The sequence below is a fragment of the Alexandromys fortis genome, unplaced genomic scaffold (genome assembly GCF_014885135.2).
Source record: "Alexandromys fortis isolate MF-2015 unplaced genomic scaffold, M_Fortis_MF-2015_v1.1 scaffold_36, whole genome shotgun sequence".
NCBI lineage: Eukaryota > Metazoa > Chordata > Mammalia > Rodentia > Cricetidae > Alexandromys > Alexandromys fortis.
In genome coordinates this window covers 14,335,803-14,349,903 of record NW_026067915.1, presented here as the reverse complement: position 1 = coordinate 14,349,903, position 14,101 = coordinate 14,335,803, and the positions used below count along the sequence as shown (strand labels likewise).

General features: G+C 46.6%; 1 protein-coding gene across 10 annotated transcripts in view; it reads left to right on the top strand.

The window, feature by feature from the left end:
* The window catches only part of Cnot10 (CCR4-NOT transcription complex subunit 10), a 43,055-nt gene extending 30,370 nt beyond the window's left edge, over positions 1-12,685 (top strand). For 7 of the 10 annotated variants that reach the window (XM_050139431.1, XM_050139427.1, XM_050139430.1 and 4 more), the window contains 6 exons: positions 3,674-3,787; positions 5,462-5,592; positions 6,449-6,484; positions 6,676-6,803; positions 10,841-10,916; positions 12,257-12,685. In XM_050139431.1, coding sequence (XP_049995388.1) covers positions 3,674-3,787; positions 5,462-5,592; positions 6,449-6,484; positions 6,676-6,803; positions 10,841-10,916; positions 12,257-12,411 — 640 coding nt within the window. In that variant the 3' untranslated portion in view covers positions 12,412-12,685. The remainder of the gene's footprint in view (positions 1-3,673; positions 3,788-5,461; positions 5,593-6,448; positions 6,485-6,675; positions 6,804-10,840; positions 10,917-12,256) is intronic. The other 3 variants (XM_050139434.1, XM_050139428.1, XM_050139433.1) reach the window with 1 other exon arrangement.
* Positions 12,686-14,101: the final 1,416 nt, after the last annotated feature.

Sequence of the window (14,101 nt, the reverse complement as noted above, 5' to 3'; positions counted from 1 at the left end):
ATTTTGACCATGTCAGCTTCTTTGCTGGTGGTTAAAGTTTGAGGTATCGGAACTGCATTCCTTAGTCCCCAGGATATCTCTTCGACAGTTTTTAATGCCTGTCTTCTGCAGCTGATTGTAACTTAATGTTTAAGGAGGAACCCCCCTTCACCTCTCCTTCTTTTCTTCCCTTTCTGTGGTCGTCTGAGGACTTAGCTAGCTCCTCAGGATGTGGATGGAGTGAGGGTTTTGTCAGATTCTCCACAGGGGGCAGAAGCTAGAGTGTCTCTGCCCTTCTTCCCTCTTCATCTTCTAGTTCAGTGAGCTGTCAGATCCACTGAGCGTCAGGTAAAACGGATCGGACAGTGGCTCCAGGGTGCAGTGTGTGTTGGGGGCGGGTGCTTTAAGGATCAAAAGTAGAATGATTTTTCTGCAAGGGCCTGGTAGGTAGAGCCATGCTTGTCTCTTTGTGCTGTGCAGAGCCTGCGGGAGATCGCGTTTTCTAACAGGAAACTGAGTGGAGAGGGCACTGAGAAGTGACCTGGGGTGAATTATCAGGCTTCAGGAGGAGCGTGTCGGTTCAGGGCAGTGAAACTGCCTTAATTCCATGGCCCTTGATCAGGATCCCAGCCACATTTGTTGTTTTGCTTTGCTGAGAACTGAACCAAGTTGTGTTAGCCAAGGTCTCTGCTGAGCCATCCCTGGCCCCAGTTTTATATCGACATATTTAATATTTTAGTGGGCTGATTTTACTAATAGAACCTTAGGGTAAAAGTTGGGGAAACATTCACTTTCTTATGCATGGGTTTGATGTGGGCTTGCTGTTAAACTGTCCTGCTCCAGTGCTTACATGACTGGTTTCTGGACCCAAAGTGAGCGTGACAGTGGGCTGAAGTAGTAACAGCCCACCTGCCGTCAGGAGCGGCTGGGGCGGTGTTTCCCAGTGAGCCAGGCTGAGGTGGTCCTGCTCTGGGCTCGTAGCACTACAGCTTGCAGGGACAACCTCTGGCTGTGGGAGTGTGGAAAGGAGCAGTGGTCTGAGTGTACCTACTGAAGCTTTTGCTTTTGTTATTGTGGGGCGGGTTTTGTTTGTTTTTTTTTTTTCTGAGACGCGGTCTTACTGTACAGTGCAGGCCGGCCTTGAACACTGTACTCCAGCCTCTGTGCCCATGTCCCCTCACCTCACAGATGTGTACCACCATGCTTAGCATAGCCCGTATTCTTTCTTTTTGTGATACTGAAGTCTTGAGTTCATGACCTTGCCTGTGCTAGGCAACTACTATACCATGAGCTATGTCTCCAGCCTTAAGTTACTAGGACACTATTGTTTATCTAGAATTAGATGGGCAGTATTCTTTTAATCCCAGCAGTTGGAAGGCAGAGGCAGGTGGATCTCTGTGAGTACAAGGCCAGCCTGGTCTATATAGTGAGTTCAAGAACAGCCATAGCGGCCGAGCTGTGGTGGCACACGCCTTTAATCTCAGCACTCGGGAGGCAGAGGCAGGTGGATCTCTATGAGTTTGAGACCAGCCTGGTCTACAAGTGCTAGTTCCAGGACAGGCTCCAAAACCCTGTCTCGAAAAACAAACAAACAAAAAAAAAGAACAGCCATAGCTATGTAGAGACCCTGTCTCAAACAAACAAAACGATTAGAGGTTTTTATAGAGAAATGGTTCCGCAGTTAAGGGCACTAGAGTTACCTGGGTTCATTGCCCAGCATTCCCCAGTGTCTACTTAGTGGCCTACAACCATCTGTAACTATAGTCTGGAGGATCTGAGGCCCTCTTTTGTCCTCTGAACACCAGGTACACGTGTGCACGTGTGATACACATCTAGGAGGCAAAATACCTAGGCACAACACCTTTAATTCCAGCACCTGGGAGGCAGAGGCAGGTGAATCTCTGAGTACCAGGCCAGCCTGGGCTATAGACTATAGCGAGTTTCAGGACAGCCTGGGCTGTCTCAAAACAAAAAGAGGAATTAAGGAAAGCCAGTGCAGTGGCCTAGAGCTTTCATCTCTGCTCTCTGGAGGCAGGGGTAGGTGTATTTCTGTGAGTTTGAAGCTAGTCTGGTCTTATCTAGTAAATGCCAGAAGGTAACTCATACCTGTAATCCTAACATTTCAGAAGCTGAGGCAGGAGGATTGTTATGAGTTTTGAGGCTAGCCTATATTACAGAGGAAAGCCCTGTCTCAGAAAAAGAAAACCAAAGTTGTTGTGGGACCTATGGCTGTCATTGCAGGCTTGACGGGGCCGTGCCTGTCAGTCATTGCTGCAGTTGGGAGAGACTCAAGTATAAGGCCAGTCTAGATAGACTATATAAGTTTGAGGACAGTCAGTACTTAGAAGTAAGACCCTGTTTCCATGCTAACTTTGGCAGCATGTATAGTAAAACTGGATTGACAGAGAATATTACCATGGCCCTTTGCAAAAGAATGACATGAAAATTACCCAAAAGTGGCAGGTGGTGGGGCTGTGGATTTGCAGGGAGCAAGGGGGGTAGTGTACTTGGGAGGGATTGGAGGGAGAAAAGGGGGAAACAATGTATTAGAATCTCAAACAAAAAAAAAAATTAATGAGAGGGAACTGGAGAGATATGGCTTAGAGGTTACGTGCACTTGACTGCCCTTTCAGAGGAAGAAATGAATGCAATGTGTGCCCTGGCAGTGTTGACGCGTGCATGGGTAGCCCGAATGTGGCGAGGACTACTGACCAGGTCTCTTCCTCAAGAGGGCACCAGACCTCATTACAGATGGTTGTGAGCCACCATGTGGTTGCTGGGAATTGAACTAGAACCTTTGGAAGAACAGGCAGTGCTCTTAACCACCGAGCCATCTCTCTCTCCAGTCCTGAGTTGAATCCCTAGCAACCATATGGTGGCTCACAACCATATGTAATGGGATCAGGTTCTATCTTCTGGTGTACATGAAAACAGAACACTCAAATACATGAATAATTTATTATATATATATAAATAGGGCTGAGCAGTGGTGGTGTACGCCTTTAATCCCAGCACTAGGGAAGCAGAGGCAGGTAAATCTCTCTGAGTTCGAGGCCAGCCTGGTCTACAAAAGCTAGTTCCAGGAAAGCCAGGGCTGTTACACAGAGAAACCCTGTCTCGAAAAACTTAAAAAAAAAAAAAAAAAAAAAAAAGAGGAATCATTTTTCACAAGTGGGGGTAAGACCCTGGTCTTGAGCTCACCGTGCAGCCCAGGCTGCCTCAAGCTTGAGATCCTCCTATCCCTGGAAAGCATGGAAGTAGACATATCTTTTAAATTGTTATTTGGAGACACGTATCCTACATGTAGCTTCCCACGCTAACCTTTGTATTTCATTTATTCTCCCTGTATTTTTTAAATAATTTTATTTTTTAGATTATAGAATAACTATATTATTCTTCCCCTTTCCTTTCCTATAGCCTCTCCCATGTATTCCCCTCTTGCTCTCAAATTCATGTACTCTTCCTTTACTATAAGTGTGTGCATGCATTCCTAAATACATGACTATAACCTGCTTAGTTCTTGTTGCTTGTTTCAGGGCTAACCATTTGGCATTTGACCAAGATATTGTGACATCTGGATGTTTTGTTTTGTTTTTTTGTTTTTTGATACCGGGTTTCTCTCTGAAACAGTCCTGGCTGTCCTGAGACTGTCACATCCGTAACTTGGGTTCTTACCTCCTCTCTTCTGTTGTAGGTGTTCCATCCTTGCTTGCAGTGCTTACGTGGCTCTAGCCTTAGGTGATAACCTCATGGCTTTGAATCATGCAGACCAGCTCCTCCAACAGCCCAAGCTGTCGGGCTCTCTTAAGTAAGTGTGACTTCATCTGCACTCACGATTGTTTCCAGGATGCTGGGTTCTCTTGACTTGGCTTACTTTTCTTCTCCAGTGGGACATGTGTTGATGAGGAAAGCAACAGTCGTGATATATGACTGTTATCCTAGGACCCTGGAGGTGGGTGCAGGAGGATCAGGAATTCAGAGCCAGTTCTCAGATGCATACCAAGTTCAAGGCTATCCTGAGCTACTTAAGACCCTGTCTCAAGTTTAAAGGAAGGGAAGAAGGGAGGGAAGACAGGCAGGCAATGGTAGCTCATAACCATAACCCCAGAACTCAGGAGTTGAGACAGGAAGATTAGTTGCTTTGTGTTCAAAGCAACCAGGGCTGTCTTTTAAAACAAAGTATAAAGCATGCCACAAATGTGGTTAGGTTGATAGTGTGCTCGCCTCAACATGCGTGAAGCCCTGGGCTCAGTTACAGCATCCACATAACATGTACCACTTGTGCAGATAATCCCAGCAATGACAGCACAGGGTGGCAAGAGGATCAGAATTAGGCAGGTGGTGGTGGTGCACACCTTTAATCCCAGCAGCACTGGGGAGGCAGAGGCAGGTGGACCTCTGTGAGTTCAAGGCCAGTTTTACAAAGTGAGTTCCAGGACAGCCAGAACTGTTTCACAGAGAAACCCTGTCGCAAAAAAATCAAAATAAAAATTAAAAAAGTTGTTAAAGGTTTGAGGCAGCCTGGATACCTGGAATCCCACCTCAAGTTTTATTTACTTTTAGATGAAACTTCACTATGTAGCTCCACCTTGTCTGGCTTATGATGTGGGTGGTAAATTTAATTTATTAGTAGTATGTGTGTGAGCGTAGCCGTGCAGGTGCCACAGTACGTGCCCCACACTCTGGAAGTCAGGACAACTCTTGAGAGGCAGTTGACATTCTTTCTAGAGCCAGTACCTCCTGCTGCTTCTGCCACTGTGCACTGTGCCACTGTCATGGTGCTCATGGAGCTTAGAGAACAGCTCTGTTTGAACTAGTTCTCTGCTCCCAACCCTATGGGACTGAGCCGAGCTCCGCAGGCTTGCCCTTTCAAGCACCTTTTACCTACTGAACCCATCTCACCAGCTTCTTTCGTGCCAGGGAGTGGGGGCTCTGAGACTTCCTATGTATGGGTGTCTTGTCTGCATGTCGATCTGTACACCACATGTGTGCAGTGCCTGTGGAGGCCAGAAGAAGGCATTGGGTACCCCGGAATGAGAGTCAGCAGCCAGTTCTGGACCACTGGGAAGTGAACCCAGGTCCTCGGAAAGAGCAATCAGTGCTCTTAATCTGGGAGCCATCTCTCCATTTCCTCCTACAATGTTTTTGTTTTGTTTTTGAATTGTTCGTTTATTTGTAATGTTTGTGCAAATGGAGATTGGTAAGGTACGTGTCATAGTATACATGTGGCCGTCAGAGAACAACTTGCAAGAGTTAGCTCCCCGTCCTTCTAGCGCATAAGTCCCAGGGACTGAACTTGGCACGTAAGATTTGGTAGCAAATGACTTTACCCACTGATTCTTGCTGGATTAGAATTACCTAAATAAGCTTAAGTTTCAGGTCAGGTACATGGAGTATGTGAATCACATGCCCTGTGTTACTGTACACTAAGCATTTCTGTGATGACCTGCTCCTCAGACTAAAATCTGCAATTTCATTTCAGGTTTTTGGGCCATTTATATGCTGCAGAAGCCCTCATCTCCCTCGACAGAATATCCGATGCCATTACGCACCTGAATCCAGAGAATGTCACTGATGTCTCCTTAGGGATCTCCTCAAATGAGCAGGACCAAGGTTAATGAGGACACATTTGATCCAACTGGTCATTGTTGCCACTTCCTTCCTTTGTAATTCAGGATTTGTAGAGACCTTAGGGCATGGTTGTGAAGGGAAGGAAGATTGAAGTCAGCTCTCCATGTTTATGGCAATCTAGTAATTGTTTGCTAAATAAGCCTGGGAACTGATTGTCACTTGGCCTAAATTCTCACTCAAAGGCTGATATGTTAGGATTCTTCCCTTCCCTTCCATTCCCTCCTCCCTTCCTCACTTCCTTTCTTCCTTCTTTCCTCCCTCCCTCCCTTCCTCCCTCCCTCCTTTCCTCCCTTCCTTCCTTCCTTCCTTCCTTCCTTCCTTCCTTCCTTCCTTCCTTCCTTCCTTCCTTCCTTCCTTTCCTCTGCTCACCTCACCTCCCCCCCCTTTTTTAAGAGGCATAACCTCACTGTTTGCCCAGGCTGGCTTCAAACTCCTGGGCTCATGCCATCCTCCAGCCTGGCTGGACTTTTTCAGTGCTAGGATGACAGACATTTGTGCCAGCTCACCTGCCTTAGGAGGATGCAATTTGGTTTGGTTCTGATACTATTTTTTTGTTCCTTTTAACTGATTCCTCCATGCAAGAGGGAATGGAGGTGTGGTTTTCAAACAATTTTCAGTCATGTTTAAGTTTCTGAGGCTGTGAAGCCATGTGGTCCCCTCTCTTCGTGGCTAGCTCACGTGGGGTGGTGGTGAGGTTGCATCCTGACACCTTTAACAAAGCCTCCACAACACCAAAAGCAAATACTACCATACGTTAAGTTCCTACTTGGTAAGAAACTTAGGTGTTTAGAAGATGTGCTGTTGTCCTGCCCTCAGATTTATTTTCATGTATTTGTAGGATCAGACAAGGGTGAAAATGAAGCAATGGAATCCTGTAAGTAAGAAGTTTTGTAAATCCTTAAGTAGCCTGGCCTGCATCCCAAAGATTTAGACCCTGCATCTCTTGTGTCCTTCGTGTATCTGTCAGCCTGAGGAATAGTGCTTTGTTCCAAGTGCTCAGCGGTGGAGTGGTGCTCCCGTGTCCTCTGCACAGCCCCTTCACCAGTGTCTACGCTTTCTCCTCAGCCGGCAAGCGTGCCCCTCAGTGCTACCCCAGCTCTGTCAACTCTGCCCGGACTGTGATGCTCTTCAATCTGGGCAGTGCCTACTGCCTGAGGAGCGAGTATGATAAAGCCCGGAAGTGTCTGCACCAGGTAAGAGGACCTGGGAAGGGCAGCTGGCCATTTACAGTAAAGGTCCTGAGAGTTTATAGGGTTTGTGATTTTATTTGAGGTTTATGGTCAATTTATTAAACACCTGAAAAATTTTTCCAGATTTAAAATACTCTTGGGCTGGGTGGTGGTGACACACACTTTTAATCCCTGCACTCTAGAGGCAGAGGCAGTCGGATCTCTGAGTTCAAGGCCAGCCTATCCTACAAGTGAGTTCCAGGACAGGCTCCAAAGCTATACAGAAAAATCCTGTCTCCAAAAACCAAAAAAATAAATAATTAAATTGAATTGAATCTTCTTGAAAGCATGGCAGGGCATACCTTTTATTCCAGCATTCAAGAGGTAGAGACAAGTAGTTCTCTGCAAGTTCGAGGCCAGCATGGCCTACAAAGAGAGTTCCAGGCTACCCTGAGCTACATAGTAAATACTGTGTGCTGGCTGATTTTATGTTAGCTTTATAGAAGCTATAGAGTCCTTGGGAAAAAGGACTCCAGTTGAGAAAATGCCTCCCTAAGATTGGCCTGTAGGCATGTCTGTGGCGTGTTTCCTTCTTTCTGTAGTTGTTGTTTGAGATGATTTCTCTGTGTAGCCTTGGCTATCCTGGAATTTTCTCTGTAGGCCAGGCTGACCTCAAATTCAGAAATCTGCCTGCTGGGATTAAAGGCCTCTGCCGTTTCCGCCGCTGCCGCCCCCACCACCACCACCTGGCTCATTTACTTAATTAGTGATTGATGGGGGAGGGTGCCATAAAAAAGCATTTTGAAGCAAGCCAGTACGCAGCATTCTTCCGTGGCCTCTGCATCAACTCTTGCCTCCAGCTTCCTGCTCTGTCCATGAATTCCTATCCTGACTTCCCTGAGTTATGGATTGTAAACTTTAAGTTGGAAGAAAACTTTTCCTCCCCAAACTGATTTTGTTCATGGTGTTTGCCACAGCAATAGAAACCCTAACTAAGACAGCCTGTCTCAAAAAGAAAAGAAAAGGCAAAAGTAAACCCAAGGAAAGGACATTCTGAGAGAACCACCTGTGTTCTCACCTGTGGGGAGACTGGCACTGAAACTGACTGGACTCTTGGGACATCACAGAGGACTCCATATACCATCTGCTTACGCAGGTGACCTTGATGAGTCTTAAAGTGATGGGGCTCTATCCTGAAAAAAACCATCCATAAGCTGTAGTCACCTTAGTGTCTGCATTGGACACTTCTAGTGCAAAATCAGAAAATCAATGCTGAGCTCTCTGGGGAACCCTGAGCACACACGTGAGCTGTGAACTGAACTGCAGGAGGTGAAATGTCTTAGTGCTCTCGGTGATGGAACTGTAGTCAGCGGCCCTTCTGATGGCCCAGCTGGGATTTAGACCTGCAGTTAGTGTGTACAGCCCAGCTCAGGTTCTCGTACTGCAGATGGTCGCGGCTGACCCATGCGAGTAGAGACAGATGAGGTCAGTCCTGGTTCGGGGTCTCTGGTTTGTTTTGGTCTCCATTCTTTGGGTTAATCCAGTGGCGGGTCTTTGTTAATTGGGAGGCCCACCCTGTCTAGGAGGGCAGAACAATGATTTGGAGAGTCAGGGCTCTGAGCTGATGTTTCCAAATCACCCCCCCACCACCACCACCATGATTCTGAGCAGTCAGCAGCCAAATGCCATTAAGTCTCAGAAAGTTGTTACCTTGAATTCCTGTATTTTATAAAAAGCTGTGTAGGTTATGGATGATGCAAAGAACAACAGCAAATTACCTCTGTTTATTAGCCACCAAAAAAAAAAATAGACCTTAAAGTTTTTTACAGGTGTGTGTGTGTATGTATGGCTGGGGGAGTTAGTTATTTCCTTTACCCACTGATCCATCTTAAAACATACACACCCAAAAAATCTTAATGTCTACAAAATAGTGTAGTGATGCCCTCCCCCACATGAAGGTAGACCTGTAAGTACAGAATTTCCAGTTTCTAGGCCTAGCTGCTGTTAGACCTCTGTGATGTGAGAGGGAGAAGCTGCCCGCCCCGCTCACAGGGCAGGGTCTTCAGAGCGTGCGCTCTGCAGGGCAGTGGTGGCGCACACCCTTAATTCCAGCACTTGGGAGGCAAAGGCAGGCAGATCCCTGAGATTAATCCCTCCCTTGGGGAGACTGAAGCAAGGGGATTGAAACGTTAGGGTCAGCTTGGACAACTTCATGACCAAGCATTTCAGAACAGCAAGCCAGACATGGTGTCACAACGTCCTTAATGTGAGGCGGGGGTGGATAACTCTGAATTTAAGAACAGCATTAGCCGACATAGAAAGTTCTAGACAATCCAGGCCTACACAGAGACCCTTTCTTAAAAAAAGGAAAAAGAAAAAAGGAAAGGTAGATGAAAAATAAAATTTATGACAGAGATGGCTAAGAACATCTGGAACACCTAAGTTCAGTTCCCATCATCCATGTTAGGTGGCTGTCAGTCACCTGTGGCTCCAGCTCTGGGGGTCTGCAGGAACACAGGACCAGTAAAATGATTCAGCTGGTAGTCACTTGCTATAAAGCCTGATGGCCTGAATTCAAGTCCTAAGGACCACATGGTTAAAGCAACATGCAAAAGTTGTCCTCTGGGCCAGGCAGTGGTGGCCTTTAATCCCAGCACTTGGGAGGCAGAGGCAGGCGGATCTCTGTGAGTTCAAGGCCAGCCTGGTCTACAAGAGCTAGTTCCAGAACAGGCTCTAAAACTACAAAGAAGCCCTTTCTCGAGAAAAAAAACTAAAGTTGTCCTCTAACTTCCACACGTGCACTGTGGCATGCACACGCCCTCTTCCCCCACGTACAGACACAAATATAAGTAAATAAATAATATCAGTGACTGGAGAGATGGCTCAACTGTTTGCTTTTATGAAACAGGGTTTCTCTGTACAGCCCCAGCTGTCCTAGAACTCACTCTGTAGACCAGGCTGCCTTCAAACACAGATGCACCTGCCGGGATCAGAAGGGTGAGCCACCACACCCAGTGATGGCTCAGCTACTGAGAGCATTTGTTCAGTGGGCAGTGGTGGCGCACAGTTTAACCCTTGGGAGACAGAGGCGGGTGGATCTCTGAGTTAAAGGCCAGCCAGGGCTACACAGCGAAACCCTGTTTTAAGAAACACACACACACAAAAAAAAAAAAGGCCGGCGGTAGTGGCGCACGCCTTTAATCCCAGCACTCGGGAGGCAAAGGCAGGTGGATCTCTGTGAGTTCGAGACCAGCCTGGCCTACAAGAGCTAGTTCCAGGACAGGCTCCAAAGCCACAGAGAAACCCTGTCTCGAAAAACCAAAAAAAAAAAAAAAAGAAAGAAACACAAAAAAAGAAAAAGAGCACTTGTTCTTGTGGAAGACCCAGGTTTGGTTCCCAGCCCCGCTTGCTGGCTCACAAGCATTTACAACTCTAGTTCCAAGGGCACTGACCTCCTCGGGTACCAGGCATGTGTGGTTCACATAGAGAAATACAGGGAAAATGCACATAAAAATAAATCCATCTAAAAAATTTTGTATTTTGAAAACATGTACAGTCATACAGTCTTGTACTCTCCTCCATTGAGGAGGGAGGTAGAGGTCAGGGTTAGAAATTCAAGGTCATCCTTGGCTACAGTTTGGGGTTGCTGTTTCAAAAAATAAAAAAGGAGAAAGAAAGCCAAATTAGGGTTGAGGAAATATGGGTAGAAGCTGGGAAACCTACATTTTTATACCATACATGAGGAAAAATAATCATATTGAGTTTAATAGGTATCAAGATAAGGGAATGTTGGGTGAGATAGCATATTCTATACCCTGTGCTCAGGGGATGAGGCCGGACAGCACCATGTGTTCAAGGCCTGGCATCCTCATTTGCCATGGAGAGCCAAGAATAATAGCTCCCAGCCCTGGGCACGCAGTGAGCCTGTCTTGGGCTATGGTAGGAGACAGCAGAGGTGCTGAGGGGCGCTGTGACCGTGAGCCCTGAGTCAGTGCCAGCTTCTCATGGAGACTCACAGAGGACTTTGCTTTCATGAGTGTTTCTCTCTCTCTTGAGCAAAGGCGGCTTCAATGATCCATCCTAAAGAGGTGCCCCCTGAGGCCATCCTGCTGGCGGTCTACCTGGAACTGCAGAACGGTGAGTGATTCTCATTAGGGTGCTGTCCTTCAAAATGCTCACAACCTTTGGTACCAGGCATGTTGGTTTGTGTCTCTAAAGCATTTGAGAGGCAGAGGCAGGAGGGTCATGTGATCCAGACTGGTATATCCCCAAAACAATACAGGTTAAAGCCGCACAGTCCTTGAGAACATGACCCACCCGGTTTTCTAAGTAGAAAATGTAACTAAAGGGACAGTACAGTGGCTCAGCAGGTAAAGGGCATTTTTGCTCCTGGTGACCTAAGCTTGAATCACAAAATTGTCCTCTGACCTCCATACACATGCCAGCACTCACACACACCAAGGGCCTAACCTGGAGCTTAGCAGTAGAGTGCTGGCCTGGGTTCTGTTCATGGCGCTGCACAGAGGACAAGGGAGATGGAAAGAGTAGTTAGTTAGCAAGGTTTTGGTGTCTTACAGATTCCTGCCCACAAATTAAAATATTCCTTTTCGTCTGAAAATGCAGTTTTAACTTCTGTCCCTTAAAATCAGTTCCTGAACATTCGGCTTTTCTTGGACAGCTGACTGACTCTTGAACATGAATCACAATCCTGCATTCTTGGGCTGCATAGTGCTGTGTCTTTTATTTGTGTTTTTATTCTTTTGTTTTTAGAAGCAGGGTCTCACTTTGTTACCCTGACTGGTCTGGAATTCACTATGTAGACCAGGCTGGCCTCAAACTCCAAAATCCTCCTGCCTCTCTGCCTCTGACCACTGGGTAAAGATAAATGCCACCACTCCTGGCCCACTTTTACAAGAACTCTCAAAACAAATCAAAGCCAATCTCTTAGGAATCAAACCTAGGTAGGTTCTCTGGAAGAACAACCAGTGCAGTGCTCTTAACCTCTGAGGCATTTCTCTAACATCTTGTTTTTGTAGCTGAAGAGACATTAAGTCCTTGGCACTCCAAGGGTCTTGACTGACTAAAAGCCAAGCCTTGAATGAGTTTGTGGTCCTGAATCCCTTGAACCCCTTCTTTATATAGCCCACTTGTATTATAGCAAGTTGTCTGCCTGGGAATGCCTTAGGATCCTTGGGGAACTTTTTTGAGATCCTCTTGCTGGCCTAGTGCTGTAGTGGAGCAGCAAACGTACTCTGGGTCTGTGTTTAAACCCCAGCACAAGAGAAAAGAGCACCGCCCGCCACACTGCACATTGCTTAAGTGAGAATGTGTGGCCTGCGCAGTGGCTCTCTGTCGTGGTGCTCAGGCAGACCTCCTTCTCTAGGCCTCCTTCGCCTCCTTTGCAGGGTGCTAGTGGCCTAGTCTGTGCGTTGGTAGTGTGTGTGCTTGGTTTTCTTTAATGGGCAGTGTTTTTCTAGGCAACACACAGCTGGCCCTGCAGATGATCAAGCGGAACCAGCTGCTCCCCACAGTGAAGGCCCACTCCGACGTGAGGAAGAAGCCCGTGTTCCAGCCTGTGCACCCCATCCAACCCATCCAGATGCCCTCATTCACCACCGTGCAGAGGAAGTGAGAGCTTGCTTTGGGGGAATTGTTAACCTGAGGCCCGGGGCGTGGTCAGTGGCCTCTCGGTTGTCCTACAGGAAAGCCAATAAAGAAAACAGGTGGGAAAGGTGCTGGCTTTGAAAACAGTTTGAGACTGTTGTACCCCACTGGAATTTTTGCCAGAGGTTTACTTAAAATTAAGGACTAATAAGCCCACTTTCCGTTTTTATTTGAGAGACTTTTACTTGTGACCCATTTTGTGGTATGTCTGTGTCCAGGCATTAAAACTGTTCTTCTCAGAACATTGTCGTCATCTTTCTTTCCGCCGTTGGAATTATCTAGTGAGAGTTAATGTCAAAACTGCTAAAAAAAAAAAAAAAAGACCAACAGAACAGAGCATCAGCTCTAGTCAGTCCAGAAACTGACCCTGGGGTGAAGGAGATAGAGTAGATTCATGCTCACCCACAGGGTCTGTCTTAGTCACTGTTCTGTTGTTGTGAAGAGATGCCATGACCAAAGCAACTTAAGAAAGTGTTGGGCTGGAGAGATGGCTTAGCGGTTAAGAGCATTGCCTGCTCTTCCAAATGTCCTGAGTTCAATTCCCAGCAACCACATGGTGGCTCACAACCATCTGTAATGAGATCTGGTGCTCTCTTCTGGCCTGCAGGCATACACACAGACAGAACATTGTATACATAGTAAATAAATAAATAAATATTTTTTAAAAAGAAAGTGTTTACTTGAGCACTCTTTTACAGTTTCAGAGGTAATTCTGTTATTGTCATGGCAGGGAGCAGGGGGCACTTGCGATGCTGGAGCTGAGAGCTACATCTGGGTCAATAGACCAAGAGAGAAACTCTGGTCTTGGTATAGGCTTTTCAAACCTCAAAGCCCACCCCCAGTGTCACACTTCCTTCCTCAAAGCCATACCTCCTAAGCCTTTCAAATAGTTCCACTCCCTAGTGACTAAGCATTCAAATCTATGAGCCTTTGGGGGCTAATCTCATTCAAAGCACCACAGGATGTAATTGGGTTTAAAGGAGATGACTAATACAGCTGGAATCTTTCACTGAAAAATTAATGACAGTGGGGTTGGAGAGATGGTTCAGTGGTTAAGAGCACTTACTGGTCTTCCAGGAATCAAAGTTCTGTTCTTCACACCCACATGCTCACAACTTCCAGGAGCTCTCCAGCTCTAGGAGTATCTGACACCATCTTGTGGCCTCTGCAGGCATCTGCACAGACAGAGTCCACATTCACTCAGGACTCACATGCACATAAAGAAAGAAATACCTTTGGGGCTGGAGAGATGGCTCAGAGGTTAAGAGCATTGCCTGTTCTTCCAAAGGTCCTGAGTTCAATTCCCAGCAACCACATGGTGGCTCACAGCCATCTGTAATGGGGTTTGGTGCCCTCTTCTGGCCTGCAGGCATACACACAGACAGAATATTGTATACAAAATAAATAAACAAATTTTTTTTAAAGAAAAGAAAGAAATACCTGGGCATAGTGTGACTCACCTTTTCCAGCACTCAGGAGGCAGAGGCAGGCGGATCTCTGAGTTCGAGGACAGCCAGGGCTACTTGGAAAAAGAAGAATTTAAAAGTTTAAAAGGGGGGCTGGAGAGATGGCTTAGTGGTTAAGAGCATTGCCTGCTCTTCCAAAGGTCCTGAGTTCAACTCCCGGCAACCACATGGTGGCTCACAACCATCTGTAAT